The 16,598-nt window shown below is 43.5% G+C and overlaps 2 protein-coding genes and 1 pseudogene across 2 annotated transcripts; 1 reads left to right on the top strand and 2 right to left on the bottom strand.

The window, feature by feature from the left end:
* Nucleotides 1-282: 282 nt before the first annotated feature.
* LOC103607915 lies at nt 283-1,126 on the bottom strand (annotated as a pseudogene).
* Nucleotides 1,071-1,488, bottom strand: LOC103607916 (protein FAM127A-like). The gene has a single exon (XM_008592374.1). It carries the CDS (start codon nt 1,422-1,424, stop codon nt 1,083-1,085), a length of 342 nt encoding a protein of 113 aa, XP_008590596.1. The 5' UTR covers nt 1,425-1,488; the 3' UTR covers nt 1,071-1,082.
* A 6,325-nt stretch (nt 1,489-7,813) lies between these two features.
* LOC103607914 (protein FAM127A) lies at nt 7,814-8,359 on the top strand. The gene has a single exon (XM_008592373.1). The coding sequence runs from the start codon at nt 7,901-7,903 to the stop codon at nt 8,240-8,242; it is 342 nt and encodes a 113-aa protein (XP_008590595.1). The 5' UTR covers nt 7,814-7,900; the 3' UTR covers nt 8,243-8,359.
* The last annotated feature ends 8,239 nt before the right edge of the window (nt 8,360-16,598 follow it).

Below are 16,598 nucleotides of genomic sequence, written 5' to 3'. Positions count from 1 at the left end.
AAAGATACTATTTCTTAAAACTTTCTTACATCTCTTCCTATAGCCTTGGCCAAAATCGGATTAATGTCCATTTCCTAAAGGAGCTGACTGGTTTAGAAGATTCATCATCTGGGATTAAATGGCCGCCAGTGGGGACTCCATCCCCAGGATCACCACAGGACTCTATTTTTGCAGTTTTAGAATGCAAGAGTCAACATCAGCCATAGACATAGCTTCGAAACAAGACACGGACCCCATGTACAGGGCCAGGGAGGGCAAGGTGTCAAAGTCCTTGAGACTCAATCTCTTTTTTAATAGTGTCTGACATTTATTGAAAATAAGGAAAAGACGTTTGTACAGGTAGTGTACAAAAGCTGGGCAGAGTGAAGGGGTTATCGTGTTGAACAAAAGGCACACAACAGATAGACAGCTGCAAATTCAGAAGAAAAGTGGAGGCTGGGAAAAACTAGGTCACGGGAGAAAATGAGTGACTCGATTTGGCTGCCAGAAACACAAGAGGTCTCTGGGAGTACGGAAGGAATGGGTCCCGCTGAAGGTGAAAGGCTGGCTGGGCCCTTCAGGGGGGCGGCCAGCTGTCTGAGTCACTGTCCAAGGGCTGTGGCCAGCTCAGATACCTCCGAGGTGAGTCCAGACCAGTCAGAGCGGCACTCTGCGATGGGATGCGGTGGATGGCGATGGCGGCGGCAGCGCAGATCTGTGGGCAGATGGATGTAGTTGTCCGACGGGGGGCTGTTGGCCGCGGCCGAGCTGTGGGTGATGTGTCCGGTGTGTAACGGGAGCCCAGCTTGCAGCTGGAGCACAGGACGGCGTCCAAATGTACATGGGAGGGAGGGGCTGTGCTGGGGAGAGGGCGGCGGCGCGCTCCAGAGCGAGGCCCAGAGGCAGCCGCGGGAGCCTGGAGAGCTATTCCTGGAACAAAGGCAAGCACCACGCGGGAGGGGACGGCAGCGCAGGGAGATCAGGGCGACTCAAGAGGGGAGGGAGGCGCGGCGGGAAGGCGCCTGTGGCGACCCTGGCGGCGGCGGCGACTGGCGCAGGGGACCCTCCCCAGAGCACCCGCCCAGGCCCGAGGGTCTCCCCGCCTAGAAGTCCTCGTCCTCCTCCCATCCAAAGACCCGCTTCATCTCGGCCAGGAAGCCCCGGTAATCGTTGAGGAGGGGGCTCTCCTTCTTGATGTAGGGGATCACCCACTGCAGGGCCGGCCCCGTGAGGCGGGTAATGAGGAACGTCACCTTCAGGGCGTCGCTGGAGAACGTGTTCTCGTCCACGAACATGTAGGAGCCCGTCTGCACGATGAACTCCGGGAGCCGGTCGGTATCGCCGTCAAACGTCTCGGGAAAGGGAATCGGGTTCCTCCACCGACGCGCCGCGGGCCGGATGGGCAAGGCCAGGAGGGCCTTCATCAGCTGCACGCGACCTTCCATCTCGCCCCTCTAGCTCAGCTACGCTGCGCCAGGCTGCACCGGGGTCCGCCAGGGTCAGCTCCGAGGTGTCACCGGAAGTGCGTGCCCACGGAGGCGGGCCCAGGCTCCGGGCGGGATATGGGCGGAGCCATGGGCATAGTCATGGTCCCTGAGTGGGCTCCGCCCACAAGGCCGGGGTTAGCCAGTTCGCAGGTTCGTCACCAGCGCACGCACAGGAGGAGAACCCGAGGGTGGGCCTGACACCCTCGAGGAGGCGTGGTCGGAGTCAGAGGGGCGTGGTCAAGGTTTTCCAAGGGGGTTTCCGCAGACTAGGATTGTGGTGAGGTGGGATCTCGCTCTGCTTGGGTGGTAGGGTGTATAAGTGCTCTGGAGCGCCTGGTGTATCTATTCCCCGTCGAGCACTATCTGCCCTTCTTTGTTCCTTCGCAGACCCTCGGCCTTGACACTTTAGAATATTATTGATCATTTTGTAAAATGACCTTCAATTTGCTTTTATCTGATGCTTTCTCATAATTAGAATGTGTTATGTTTGCCAAGCATACCACAGAAGAGATACTGTGTCTTAGTATATCATACCGACGTGTTCATGATGTCAGTATATTTTATTACTGATGATGTGTACCTTGATCATTTGGTTGCCATAGATAACTTTGAATACAATTGGGTTGGCTGGGCTATAAGCCCTGAGGAATAGGGTAGCAAGCACTTCTGCCTGCATCCATACAAACTATTCAGTAAAAGGGTCCTACCAAGGCAAGTAAATATGAAATATCTTGCCTATAAAAATTTAAAGATGCCCTCCATGAATTTTATCTGTTTCTTTAGAGTGGGAAGTGAAATAAGTCAAATGCATTTTCTGTCTCTACTGTGATGGTCATATGGATCTTCTCTTTGTATTTGCTTCCTATTGTTGTATTTACAAATTTAGTGGTCCAAAACCACACAAATTTAACGTCTTATGGTTCTGTATGTCAGAAATTAGGTCTGGGTATTACCAAACCAAAATCATGGTATTGGGAGACTATGTTCCTTTCTAGAGACTCTAGGGGATAGTCTCTTTCCTGTTCATTATGGCTATTGGCAGAACTAATTTCTTTGAGGTTGTAGGACCAAGGTACCATTTTCTTGCTCTGTAAAATGAGAGCCATTCCCAGCTTCTAGAGGCTTCCAGATTTATTGACTCATGGTCTCCTTCCATCTCCAATGTCAGCAATGGTGGGTGGAGTCTTTCTCATGTGGCATCTTTCTAACCTAGCCTGCCTCTCTCTTCTACTTTTAGAAGGTATCATGTGATTAGATAATCCAGGATACTCTCCCTATTTTATTTTATTTTATTTATTTATTTTTATTTTTTTTAAAAGATGACCGGTAAGGGGATCTTAACCCTTGACTTGGTGTTGTCAGCACCACGCTCAGCCAGTGAGCGAACCGGCCATCCCTATATGGGATCCGAACCCGGGGCCTTGGTGTTATCAGCACCGCACTCTCCCGAGTGAGCCACGGGCCGGCCCTCTTCCTATTTTAAATTCAACTGATTATCAACTTCAGTTCCATCTGCAACCTTATTTCCCTCTTGCTTTATATTCTCAAATTCTGGGGATTAAGACTCAGACATCTTTGGGGAATTGTTATTCTGTCTACTACATTTTTCTTCTCAGTTAGTATAGAAAATTATGCTTGGTTTTTGGTTGATAAAACAACTTTGCATTCCTGGGATAAACTTCATTTAATCACTATGTATCATCCCTGTAATACATTGCTAGATTAGGCAATTGGATAAATGAATTATGGCATATTCATACAATGGAATTCTGCAGAAGTAGACACAACAATATGGATGAATGTTACATATATTACATTGAGTATAAGATATGAGGCACAAAATAGTATATACTTTATGATTCCACCTTATGTCAATGTCAAGAATAGGCAAAACTAAATGCTTATGGAATTCAGAATAGTGATTATCTCAGGGTTGGGGAAATTATAGTCTGTAAAGTTGCATTGTTGTGAGGCTGTCGCATGGAAAAAGGACCAGAACATCCAATTGAGAATTTAAAAAGTGGGTCTTTATTAGCTGGCCAGCGACTGTCTTTCCAGATATTCTGGTAAGAGAACAGCCCCGTGTCTAAGTTTAAGGGGTCTTTTAAAGGCACACAGTCACACAGGCAAAAAAAAAAAAAAAAAATTATATAGTCACACAGTCAAAGTTATCATATAATCATACACATTCCCTCCTGGTGTGAGGAGGGAGGGGCTTTGGCGAGGCCTAATGCAAGCTGGTTACAGAAGCCAAGATAAACCAGTTAATCACTTAGGGACAGCAAAAACTTCCCGAGGGCAGTTTCCTCCCTAGGGTGTCTGGATGCATCCGGATATACAGCTCTTGGTTTTATCAGCCAGGAACAGCATAGGTGGGAAACAGCAAAGGCAGGCAGAATTTAAAATTTTTCTAAGTACAGGACAATTTTTCACCTCCAATTTTCACCACAGGTGTTGGGGGGGGGTTTCAAACAAGAACACTTTTCAAAAAGTAAAAATGGCATAAGCTAAATCAATCTACCTTGTCACAGCATGAAAGAAGCTTAGAAGGTGCTAAAAATGTTTTCCGAAGTGGCTGTAACGTTCTGTATTTCCACCAGCAATATATGAAGTTGCTCCACAAATTCAATAACATTTAGTAATGTCAGGTTTTGTTTTGTTCTGGGTTTTTTGGTTCGTTTTCTCTTTTTTACTTTAGCCATTCTGATAGGTGTGAAGTGGTAGCTCATTGTAGTTTTAATTTGCAATTTCCTCATTATCAATTATGTTGAACAACTTTTTGTGTGCTTATTTGCCATACATTTATCTTTTTTAGTGAAATGTCTGTTCAAATATTTTCCCCATTTATAATCAGGTTGTTTCCTTTCTTATTGTTGAGTTTTGAGAGTTCTATATATATCCTATATTCAAGTCTTCATTAGATATATGATTTACAAATATTTTCTCCCAGCCTTTGCCTTGTCTTTTCATTCTCTTAGTGTCTTTTGAAGAATGCAAGCTTTTTAAGTCCAATTTATCTAATTTTACTTTCGTGCATTATGATTTTGGTGTCATAGCTAAGAAATCTTTGCCTAATCTAAGGTTTCAAAGGTTTTTTTAGTTTTCTTCTGGGAGTTTTATGATTTTAGATTTTATCATTAGGCTTATTAACCATTTCTAGTTAATTTTTGTGTATGATGAGACATGGATCGAAATTTGTTTTTTTATAAATGGATATTTAGTTGTTCCTGTATCATTTTTGAAGGGACTATTCTTTCTCTATTGAATTTCCTTTACGACTTTGTCAAAAAATAGCAGTCTGGGCCGGCCTGTGGCTCACTCGGGAGAGTGCGGTGCTGATAACACCAAGGCCCCGGGTTCGGATCCCACATAGGGATGGCCGGTTCGCTCACTGGCTGAGCGTGGTGCTGACAACACCAAGTCAAGGGTTAAGATCCCCTTACCGGTCATCTTTTAAAAAAAAAAATAAATTAAAAAAAAAAAAAATAGCAGTCTATACGTGTGCGGGTTTATTTCTGGATTCCACATTCAGTTCCATTCATTAATTTGTCTATCTTAATGACAATACGATGACATCATCTTAATTACTGTAGCTTTATCATAAATCTTGAAATCAAATAGTATTAGTCCTCCAACTTATTTCTTCTATTTACGAGTTGTTTTTGCTATTGTATGTACTTTGCATTTCCATATGAATTTTAGAATCGATTGGATGTTTTCTATATATTTTTTAAAAATAAGCCTTTTTAAAAAAATTATTATTATTATTATTTTTTTTTTAAAAAAAGATGACCGGTAAGGGGATCTCAACCCTTGGCTTGGTGTTGTCAACACCACGCTCAGCCAGTGAGCAAACCGGCTATCCCTATATAGGATCCGAACCCGTGGCCTTAGTGTTATCAGCACCACACTCTACCAAGTGAGCCACGGGCCTGCCTTAAAAAATTATTTTTAAAATTTTTATTTATATTTATTTTTTGGAGGTACAGTGTGTTATTTCAACACATGCATATACTACACAATGTTTCACTTAACAGCAGATAGCAGTTTTGTACCTGTTAGTCTACACCTTATTGGATCACTTTTGGGAGAATTGATTTCTTAACACTATCCAACTGTGATGGTTAATTTTGTGTATGTTTGACTAGCTTAAGGAATACATAGAAACCTAGTAAAGCATTATTTTAGGGTGTGTCTATGAGGATTTTTCCAGAAGAGATTATCACAAGAGCTTGACTGGACTGGGTGGAAAAGATCTGCCCTCAACACGGGCAGGCACCCTCCAATCTCCTAGAGGCCCAGAGAACAAAAACGGAGGAAAAGGTGAATCTCTCTGTCTATTTCCACTGGAGCTGGGATACACTCTTCTCTCCTGTCCATGAACATCTGAACTCAAGACTCATCAGCCTTTGGGTTTAAGAACTTACACCATCAGCAGCCCTACTCTTAGGCCTTTGGCCTCAAACTGAGAATTGCACTATGGGCTTCCCTGGTTCTGAGGCATCCAGACTTGGACTGAGCCACGCTACTGGCATCCAGTTTGCAGATGGCCTGTTGTGGGACTCCTCAGCCTTCACAATTCTGTGAGCCAATTTCCCTAATAAATCCCCTCTCGTATATTTATATGCATGTCCTATTGGTTCTGTCTCTCTGGAGAATCCTACTATACAACCCATGAACATATATCTCTCTATTACTTAGATATTCTGTAATTTATATCAAGGATATTCTGTAGTTTTCAGTATATAAATCTTTCACATCTTTTTCATATTTAGTCCTAACTTTTTTACATTTTTATGGTGTTTAATTTTTTGTTTCAAATTTCTCATTTGTTACTAGAAATACAATTGATTTTTGTATATTCTCCTGTGTCCTATAACCTTGCTAAACTCACTTATTACTTCTAGTATTTTTTGTAGAGCCTAGAGAATCTATTTTCTATATACATCATAGTGTTGTCTAAGAATGTCAAGTTTGCCTTCTTTTTGTCCAGTCTTGATGCCTTTTATTTCTTTTTCCTTTCCCAATTTTGTTTTCACTTATTGCACTGTCTAGAACCTCCAGTACAATATTTTACTGAAGTGGGGAGAGTGAGCATACCTGTCTTGTGCTTGATCTAAGGGCGAAGTGTATTCTGTCTTTCACCTTTAAGTATGATGCCAGTTTTAGGTTTTTTTGTAGATGTCCTTCATTAGATTTAGGAGTTCCCTTCTATTTCTAGTGTGATGAGAGTTTTTATTAGGAACAACATGACAGAAATCCCTTTTTCTAGGCGTTTACCCTAGAGAGATGAAAACATGCTCACACAAAAATCTGTATGAGTGTTTATAGCTGATTCATTTTTACTTACCAAAACCTGGAAACATGCCAAATGTCCTTCAAGGGGCATACCGAGTGACCTTGAGGTAAGAGAAAAAAAGAGTAAATGGATGACCAAACCATGGTATATGCATACTGTGGCAGACTCTAAGGTGGCACCCACCTTCCTAACCTCCTGGCCATGCCTTTGAGTTTGGGTGGAGACTGTGATTTACTTCTAACCAACAGAATATGGAAAAGGTGATGCGATGTTACTCCCATGAGTATGTTCCATTATACATGACTCTATCTTGAAAGCAGACTCACCCTTCCTCTCCTGCTGGCCATGAGGAAGCAAGCTGCAGTGTTGTGAACTGCCTATGAACAGGGCACCGTGGCAGAGGATTGCAGACAGCTTTCATAACAAATTAAGACATTTCTTAACATTTAACCCTTCTCACATTAACTGGTCATGGTATGTCATTCTTTAAATATGCTGCTGTGGATTATGTTTGCTAATATTTGGGAATTTTCCCTTAATGCTTCAAGACAACAGCATCAGTAACCAGCGGTGCAATGCTTCTTTGGCTGAACGATTGATGAAAAAGCAGGAAAATGTGTTCCCAGAACCTCACTCAAGTGGTGTCCAGAGCCCAGGGTCCGCAAAGGAATACACCAGGGCTCATGAGTGAGGGGCCAGGAGGGGCACAGTGGGCTCATCAACTTCCAGAAGTTGGGTCCCAAGCTCCGCAGGGTAGCCACTCAAACCTCCCCATACACTCCGGCAGCGGTTCTGTTCCCCTCCCCTGCTCTACGCCCCTCGCCGGCGGCCACCCTGCGGAAATCGCGGTCCCGCCCCTCCGATTTCGACCCCGCCTCCCCGAGTGCGTTGCGCCCGCCTCCTCGTTTATTCTTTTGCCTGCATTTGCCTGGTGACACGCCTGCGCAATAGCGACCACCCTGGGGCTCACGAAGGCAGCGGAGCCCCGTCCGTGGCCCCGCCCACCACGGTCCTGGACCCGCCTCCATGGGTACGCACTTCCGGCGACGCCTCAGTACTGACCTCTGCGGAGCCTTGCGGAGCCCTGCGCATCCCTGCCGAGTCCAGCGAAGCCCAGCGAAGCTAGCACGGCGCGATGGACGGTCGGGTGCAACTGATAAAGGCCCTCCTGGCCTTGCCCATCCGGCCCGCGGCGCGTCGGTGGAGGAACCCGATTCCCTTTCCCGAGACGTTTGACGGCGATACCGACCGGCTCCCGGAGTTCATCGTGCAGACGGGCTCCTACATGTTCGTGGACGAGAACACGTTCTCCAGCGACGCCCTGAAGGTGACGTTCCTCATTACCCGCCTCACGGGGCCGGCCCTGCAGTGGGTGATCCCCTACATCAAGAAGGAGAGCCCCCTCCTCAACGATTACCGGGGCTTCCTGGCCGAGATGAAGCGGGTCTTTGGATGGGAGGAGGACGAGGACTTCTAGGCGGGGAGACCCTCGGGCCTGGGCGGGTGCTCTGGGGAGGGTCCCCTGCGCCAGTCGCCGCCGCCGCCAGGGTCGCCACAGGCGCCTTCCCGCCGCGCCTCCCTCCCCTCTTGAGTCGCCCTGCCACAGATCTGCGCTGCCGCCGCCATCGCCATCCACCGCATCCCACCGCAGAGTGCCGCTCTGACTGGTCTGGACTCACCTCGGAGGTATCTGAGCTGGCCACAGCCCTTGGACAGTGACTCAGACAGCTGGCCGCCCCCCTGAAGGGCCCAGCCAGCCTTTCACCTTCAGCGGGACCCATTCCTTCCGTACTCCCAGAGACCTCTTGTGTTTCTGGCAGCCAAATCGAGTCACTCATTTTCTCCCGTGACCTAGTTTTTCCCAGCCTCCACTTTTCTTCTGAATTTGCAGCTGTCTATCTGTTGTGTGCCTTTTGTTCAACACGATAACCCCTGCACTCTGCCCAGCTTTTGTACACTACCTGTACAAACGTCTTTTCCTTATTTTCAATAAATGTCAGACACTATTAAAAAAGAAATTGAGTCTCAATGACTGACACCTTGCCCTCCCTGGCCCTGTACATGGGGTCCGTGTCTTGTTTCAAAGCTATATGCCCTACCTGTCTATGGCTGATGTTGACTCTTGCGTTCTAAAACTGCAAAGATAGAGTCCTGGGGATGGAGACTCCACTAGTGACCATTCAATCCCAGGTGATGAATCCTATAAACCAGTTAGGATTGTTCCAAGCCTCTTAGGAAATGGATCTTTACCTTATTTTGGCCAAGGCAATATGAGAAGTCAGCTAGGGGATGTCTTGGAACAGGTTTCATGTCCAAAAAGTGGTTTGAAAGCACATGTCCCAAAATATTACAAACCATTGATTCTACACAGAATGTTGGTGAACAGCTGTCAAAGGTTTACGTAAGCCATTATTGAGGGAACTAACAAAATGAAATAAGTGCTTTTACAAAGCATTTATACATCCTTTATTATATAGGTACTGGGGGAAAATGAAATGAGATTGTTATTTTAGGAACAAACCTGGTTGATGACTTGCAGGACAAGAAAACAATATATAAACTTCCCTATTGGGCAGGAAAACTCACTTTTTATGGTTTAGCTGCAGTTTAATCTCTTAGATTTATACTACTGTAAAAATCCTACACTTCCTCACCAATTATTAGTCAATAAAGTTAAATACCTTAAGTCAGATGATACACGTGGGCTTATAAAGCAATGTTCTGATGTGATGTTAAAAGGTTGTGTGATGAACTTTCTGCCCCATTTCTAAGTTTTGGTGATTTTCCAGAAAGTGGGAGAGAGAAATGAATCATACCAGTGTTTCTTCACTGTTTTCCTGTCTCTCTCTCTTCATTTGAACAGGTAAGATTTTGCTATTTGTCTTAGTCTCTTTTGTGCTGCTAAGACAGAATATTACAGACTGGGTAATTTGTAAACAAGTTTATTCTCTTAGAGTTCTAGAGGCTGGTAAATCCGAGATCATTTGTTGAGGGCCTTCTTGCTGAATTCTCACAGGCCCAAAGATGGAAGGGCAAGAGAGGGCTAACCCTATGTCTTCACGTGGCAGAATAGTAGAAGTGAGAGGACCCACTTCTGCAAGCCCTTTTAATAATGACAACCCATTAATGACCTAAACACCTCCCCCAAAGCCACACCTCCCAATAGTGTTACATTTAGGGATTAAGTTTCAACATGAACTTTGGAGGGAACAAAACCATTCAAACCATAGCACGATTCATGTGCTGTAGTTTGTAGGGCTGTACATGGAGCTGGAGGCACATTATCTGGTAATATGTCTTAATTATATTTTTGTTCCTCCAATAGGGAAACCATCATTAACTTGCAATTTGGCATGTAATGGTCATAGTTTTGAAGTCAGAGGAAAAATTTCAATTGCTTAGTAAAATGAAGTTTTAATTATTCTCAGGTTCTTAAAACAATTGAAAAGAGGCTAATTATGAGGACCAATTCAAAGAGCTGGCAGTCTGCTTTCCAGTATGGGTATAAAGAACAATGTGTTAAGGATACTCACCGTTTGGTTTTAAACACAGATTCTGCTGAAGCGGTTTGAAAGTGTTTGGAAGTTTACATTACCGAGTAGGTTCAGCATATTCCCTGTGATCTGTGTCCACCTGGCTGTAGAGGTAGGTGGAATGGGCAGGGACTTGCTGGGTGTCCTTTGAACCATGCTGGTAACCCCCTAACCTCCTCAACAACAGTGCCCCTCCAGTTGTCTTTCTCCTGCCAGAATGGCTCTGTCAGGGAATTGTTCCTTGTTCTACACCAATTCTATCATTCCAAGTCCTTTTTGTACTGAGAATGTCTTGGGAAGGGTGAATAGTTTGCAAGAATTAATCATAAACATCTTTGCAAGATTCCATGAAGGGACAGAAGAAATGGTACTCATAAGAGAAGTGAGGGAGTCAGGGGAGCGAGCAAAGAATGGCCTGGGTAGCTAGGGCCACAGCAGAAGATCCTGGGTGTGGCATCCATGTCCTCACAGTGGAGGTGCATGCAGGGCACCCACGGAGAGATGAAACTAACCCAGGGGATTCTCAGCCTAGTCTCTCCCAGGTCTTTCAATAACAAAATGTTTTAGGGCCGGCCCGTGGCTCACTTGGGAGAGTGTGGTGCTGATAACACCAAGGCCACGGGTTCGGATCCTATATAGGGATGGCCGGTTGGCTCACTGGCTGAGTGTGGTGCTGGCAACGCCAAGCCAAGGGTTGAGATCCCCTTACTGGTCATCTTAAAACAAACAAACAAACAAAAAACCAGCTGCCAAAAAGTCAAATTAAATAAAAATTTAAAAATTAGAAAAAAACCTCTAAGGACCCGCATTTTGAAAAATGTTGTTTGAACTGCAGTATTTAGGCATTTCAAACTAACTTACCTAAAAAAGAAAAATTGCATGTTAAGACTCAGATAAGCCAGTTTTCCTTTTTTTTAAAAAAGATGACTGATGAGGGGATCTTAACCCTTGACTCGGTGTTGTCAGCACCACGCTCTCCCAAGTGAACTAACCAGTCATCCCTATATAGGGATCTGAACCTGTGGCCTTGCTGTTATCAGGACCACACTCTCCCAAGTCAGCCATGGGCTGCCCCTCAGTTTTCCTGTTTAATAGAAAGCACACAGAAGGTGGTGCTCTGATGAGATGAGGGGTGGGGCTGCCGGAAGTCAGGTCTTCTCTGGAAGGGTCTGTGTGCAGACATTGAGCTCCTGCTGTGTGCCAGAAGCTCGTGCTGGGGATTCGTCAGTGAAGAAGATAATGATCTTTCGCCTCCTGGAGCTTATGTGGGGTGGCTGTGTGGGATAGAAAATAAACAATATAAGTAATAAGTAAATTAAAAGAAGAAAAGGGAGGTTCTTTTTCATTATTAACAGCAGGGGCTGCTATAACAAAATACCATAGACTAGGTGGCTTAAATAACATTTATTTCTCAGAGTTGTGGAAGTTAGAAAGTCCAAGATCATGGTGTTGGCAGATTTGGTGTCTGGTGAGGGTTCTCTTCCTGGTTTGTAGGCTGCCACCTTGCTATATCTTCTAACATGGCATAGAGAGAGGGCTCTGGTCTCTTCCTCTTCTCATAAAGGGCACTAATCCCACCATGGGGGCTCCACTCTCATAACCTCATATAACCCTCACTAACTCCCAAAGGCTCTACCTCCAAATACTATCACATTGTGGGTCAGGGGCTTCAACATATGAATTTGGGGGGAGGGGAAAGCACAAATATTCAGTCCATAGCAACTACTTTGTAGTCTCACCACCTGCAGTTAATATTCTTGGTTTGTTTCCTCACTTCCTTCTTAGTAATCTATTCTATCCTACACCATGAAGCCACACTTCCAAAGTGAATATCAAAGGAAGGAGAAACAAACTGATAAAAGGAAGATGAATATAAAAGGCATGAGAAAAAAGATGCAGTTAAACTCTTTTTGGTGCTTGAGGCCAATACCTGAAGCCTATAATTAAGATAAAGTTACACAAACTTTGTGGCACACATGCACAAAAAATTTAATATGGGAAATGTACGCACAGAGGGGACAGTGTGGCTTTTGAGTGGTTCAGTGTTCTGATACTTTGGGTTTCAGGGCAATCCTGGTAGAGAGAACCTGCTTAATAAGAGGCCTGAAGGTACAAGTCTCAAATTGTTACAAACCATAATTTTCACACAGCTTGTTGGTGATCACCTGTCAATGTTTTATTTAACTTATTATTCAGGAAACCAACAGAATGACAGAGCTAGTTCAAAAAATCATTTAAAGATCTGTGGGGAAATGAATGCATTAATACGTTTGTTAATTTAGGTACAAACCTGGTCAATGTCCAGAAAAATATCACTCCTTACCATATTTCTACAAAGTAACCTCTTAAATTTACAGTACTGTATTTAAAAAAAAAGAAGTCTCCCTAATCAGTTGTTGGCCAAAGTTAAATATCCTAATAGACTCAGATGATTCTTAGGTAGGTTTATTAGAAAATTCTCTGCCCTGAATATTTAAATGTTATGCAGTCACCTTTTTGTCTTATTTCCATGTTTGGGTGATTTTTCAAAAAAAAATGGAAGGATTAATATAGGTCACACTGGTAAATCTTTACCTTTTTTTCCTTGACAGGTAAGCCTTGCCATCCATTAATTCTGTGTCCTGTGATTTGCTGGGCTGTACATAAAGCTAGAGCTATAATATGTGAATGAAGATTATGAAAACTCATTAATTCAGAAGTTTTCATATGTTAATATAGCAAAGTCCTGTTGAAGTTAATTGAACAATTTGAATTATTTGGAAAATGTCTTATTTTTTATTTCACTTACTGTTTTTTGTTTGTTTGTTTTTTAAGACAGTTGTAACTGGGCTAATAGAGGGGCCAATTTAACTCCTGGAAATCTGTTTGCCTTCATGATAGAGAGAGATAGCTTGATCAAGTCAGAGAGTCACAGTCATGGGGACCTCTCTTCTTTCTCTCCTTGTGGCCATACCTACCCCTGAGGAGCAAGTCCTCTTGGGCCCACCTTGAGCAGCCATTGTCTGATTTGTGGTGGGATCAACAAATAGCCGCCCACTCCAGGCCCCTGAGCAGCCCTAGCACTCCTTCCTTTCTCATACAGAACCTCTGGAACATTCCTCTGCTGAGGGCAGAGTGGGCCCCTAAGTGGGAGGGGAAGGAGGTCCTCCTTCTCACCTTCCAATGGAATAAGGCTTGGGGCCTCATCGGTATCTGATTAAAAATGTGATGTGTGGTCATTGTAGAAATCTTGGAATATACAGAATAATACCAAATAGAAAAGGAATATCACCCATAATAACCAACCTATTTTTTTCTTCATAAATTATTTATGTAGCTCTTAAATTATACAATCATGATTGTACACAGTTGTGGATCCATTTTGTTATTTTATATCATAAACCATAATTTATGTCAGTACAGAATTTGAAAAAAAACCTAATTTTAATGCCTATATAATATGAATGTGCCATAAAAAAATCTAATTATTCTGTTTTTTTATGATATATGACTTTCCAAATTATTTGTTATTATAAGTAATGCTTTGATCATCATTTTTTTTCTTTAAAGATGACCAATAAGGGGATCTGAACCCGTGGCCTTGGTGTTGTCAGCACCACGCTCTCCCAAGTGAGCAAACCGGCCATCCCTATATAGGGATCTGAACCCATGGCCTTGGTGTTATCAGCACTGCACTCTCCCAAGTGAGCCACGGGCCGGCCCCTTGATCATCATTTTTAAACATAAATCTTCGTGTGTTTTTGTGGTTATTTCTTTAGGTTAGAGCCTTAAAAATAGAGTTATTTTTAAAAAGGCATGATCATTTAAAGACTGAATACATTTTGTAAAATTGCTTTACAAAAAGCACGTGTGAATTTTTACTCCCAATGGTAGACTGTGAGACAACTCCATTCAGTGCACACTCACAAGCAGTGTTCGTCTTTTCCATTCTTTTAAATTGACAAAAAGGATTTTTAATGATTTTTTTCCATTTGATTTCCTGTGATTATTTAAGGTTGAACCATGTTCATATGCTTGTTGTTCATTTGTTTTCTGTCTTCCCTGAGTTGGCTGGTCAATAATATTTACACCTTTTTTTCAGGGTTGGAGTTTTTTCCAAATGATTTTTATAAGCTCCTTATTTGCGAACTTTATTAACCCTTTGTGATATTATAGCAGATATATGCTCAATTTTGTTTTTTAAATTTCAAGTTTTTACATGGCTAAATAATTTATATTGCTGCTATGCGAGAGGGTAACAGTAACATGACATATCTTGCAGTTTGTTCATGTTTCATTTTTACCTTTATATTTTAAAATTCATCTGCGATTTATTATTTAATTTATTCATCTATGGATTACAATCTTATTTTTCATGCATCTAAATGGATTAAAAAAACACTAGAAAATTTTAAAACAGATCTTTCATTGAATGGCTTCTATTGATTTGTGAAGGCTGAGTTGTTATGTGTTTCCTTTTATGTATATGGCCCCCTTCTGGGCTGCTGTGGCTCTTGGCTCCCCTCCACACACTGCACCTTTCCTGGCACCCGGTGTTCTGCCCTGTGATAGAGGTAGTGCTGCCGATGGAATTGCCTCAAGAAGGCACTGTACCCTGGTATGGTGGTGCATTCCACCTATCACAGCTGAAAGCTGCACCTCCAAACTTAGTCTACCCTCAGGGAGGTGATGTACTCACCTACCTGACCTACTGCATCCATATGAAATCTGTATTAGGACAATTAGGTGGGTAACACCTTGTCGTGCAGGCCTAAAAGATTATGATGCTCTGAATATCCTGAGTCCAACTCCAGTTATGAACAACAGAGTCAGTCCTAGGCTAGACACAGACATCTGGTGGAAACTGTGATTAGCCACCATGCTCTTACCTTCGCCTCTCTACCTGCTGCAGTAGACTTTTTCTTTGGTGTCAGGATATAGGCCTCATCTTTACAGATTTGTCCTTTTGGGCTGAACACTAGCCCACTTCTCTGGATACTATTTTCTGTTACCTCCTTATCCTTTGGGACTTGGACACGCATTAGAAATACCCAACTCCTGGGGCTGGCCTGTGGCTCACTCGGGAGAGTGTGGTGCTGATAACACCAAGGCCACGGGTTCGGATCCCATATAGGGATGGCCGGTTAGCTCACTGGGTGAGCTTGGTGCTGACAACACCAAGTCAAGGGTTAAGATCCCCTTACCGGTCATCTTTAAAAAAAAAAAGAAAAAAGAAATACCCAACTCCTGGGGCTGACCAGTTAGCTCAGTTGGTTAGAGCACAGCATTATAACACCAAGGTCAAGGGTTCAGATTCCCTACCAGCCAACCGCCAAACACAAACAAACAAAAAAATCAACTCATGAAATGCCTGCATATGAAACTTAACCTTGCACTGACCATAGTTCTTTTCTGTGCTCTAGATAATCTTACCCAGTTCATCTTTTCCATTTTTTTTTAAATGACCAGTAAGGGGATCTTAACCCTTGACTTGGTGTTGTCAGCACCAAGTGAGCTAACCAGCCATCCCTATATAGGATCCAAACCCGTGGCCTTGGTGTTATCAGCACCACACTCTCCCTAGTGAGCCACAGGCCGGCCCTTTAATTCATCTTTTCCAAAGTAAGGTGGTGTAAACATATTAGCCAGAGAACAGTCCTTGCTAGCCTTTGACAGCAAATGGCAACAGCAGTAAGCAGATGGCATCCTCAGACTGGATACCATAGGGCATACTGAACATTAAAATAATCATGCTCTGGGAGAGCAGAAAGCAGTTGTCTCAGGAGTAACCAAGACATTGTGGTGCACTGAGAAGTCTATGCCATCGTAATGACTACCCAGCTGAAAAGGAGAGAATATTTTGGTGCAAGTCACAGTAGGGTCCTCCCTAGCAATAGCCATAGCTTCAGGGTAGTGAACAGGTCATAACCTCCAAGGTACCACCCTAGTGGGAGAGCAGAGTGTTATTTCTTCAACCTTAAAACTGACTTTTCAAACTGAAAACACACTTTCTGAACCTAGGGGCAGCCCTATCTATATCACTCAGTTACCAGAAACTGGGGGGAAGGAATAAAGGGGAGTTACTGCTTAATAGGTACAGGGTTTATGTTTAGGATTACAAAAAAGTTTTGGAAATAGATAGAGGTGGTGGTCAAATAGCATTGTGAATGTAATTAATTCCATAGAATTGTATGTTTAAAAATGTTTAAAATAGACAACCTTATATATATTTTACCACAATTAAAAAGAAAGCATACAGGGCCGGCCCGGTGGCGCACTGCTACAGTGCGCCGCTTGGGAAGCGCGGCAGCGCTCCCGCCG

The sequence above is a fragment of the Galeopterus variegatus genome, unplaced genomic scaffold, assembly GCF_000696425.1.
Source record: "Galeopterus variegatus unplaced genomic scaffold, G_variegatus-3.0.2 Scaffold7840, whole genome shotgun sequence".
NCBI classification, from domain to species: domain Eukaryota; kingdom Metazoa; phylum Chordata; class Mammalia; order Dermoptera; family Cynocephalidae; genus Galeopterus; species Galeopterus variegatus.
This window is presented reverse-complemented; position numbering and strand designations above follow the sequence as displayed.

Coding starts and splice junctions, on each gene's coding strand:
- LOC103607914 (XM_008592373.1), top strand. CDS start 7,901: ATGGACGGTCGGGTGCAACTGATAAAGGCCCTCCTGGCCTTGCCCATC.
- LOC103607916 (XM_008592374.1), bottom strand. CDS start 1,424: ATGGAAGGTCGCGTGCAGCTGATGAAGGCCCTCCTGGCCTTGCCCATC.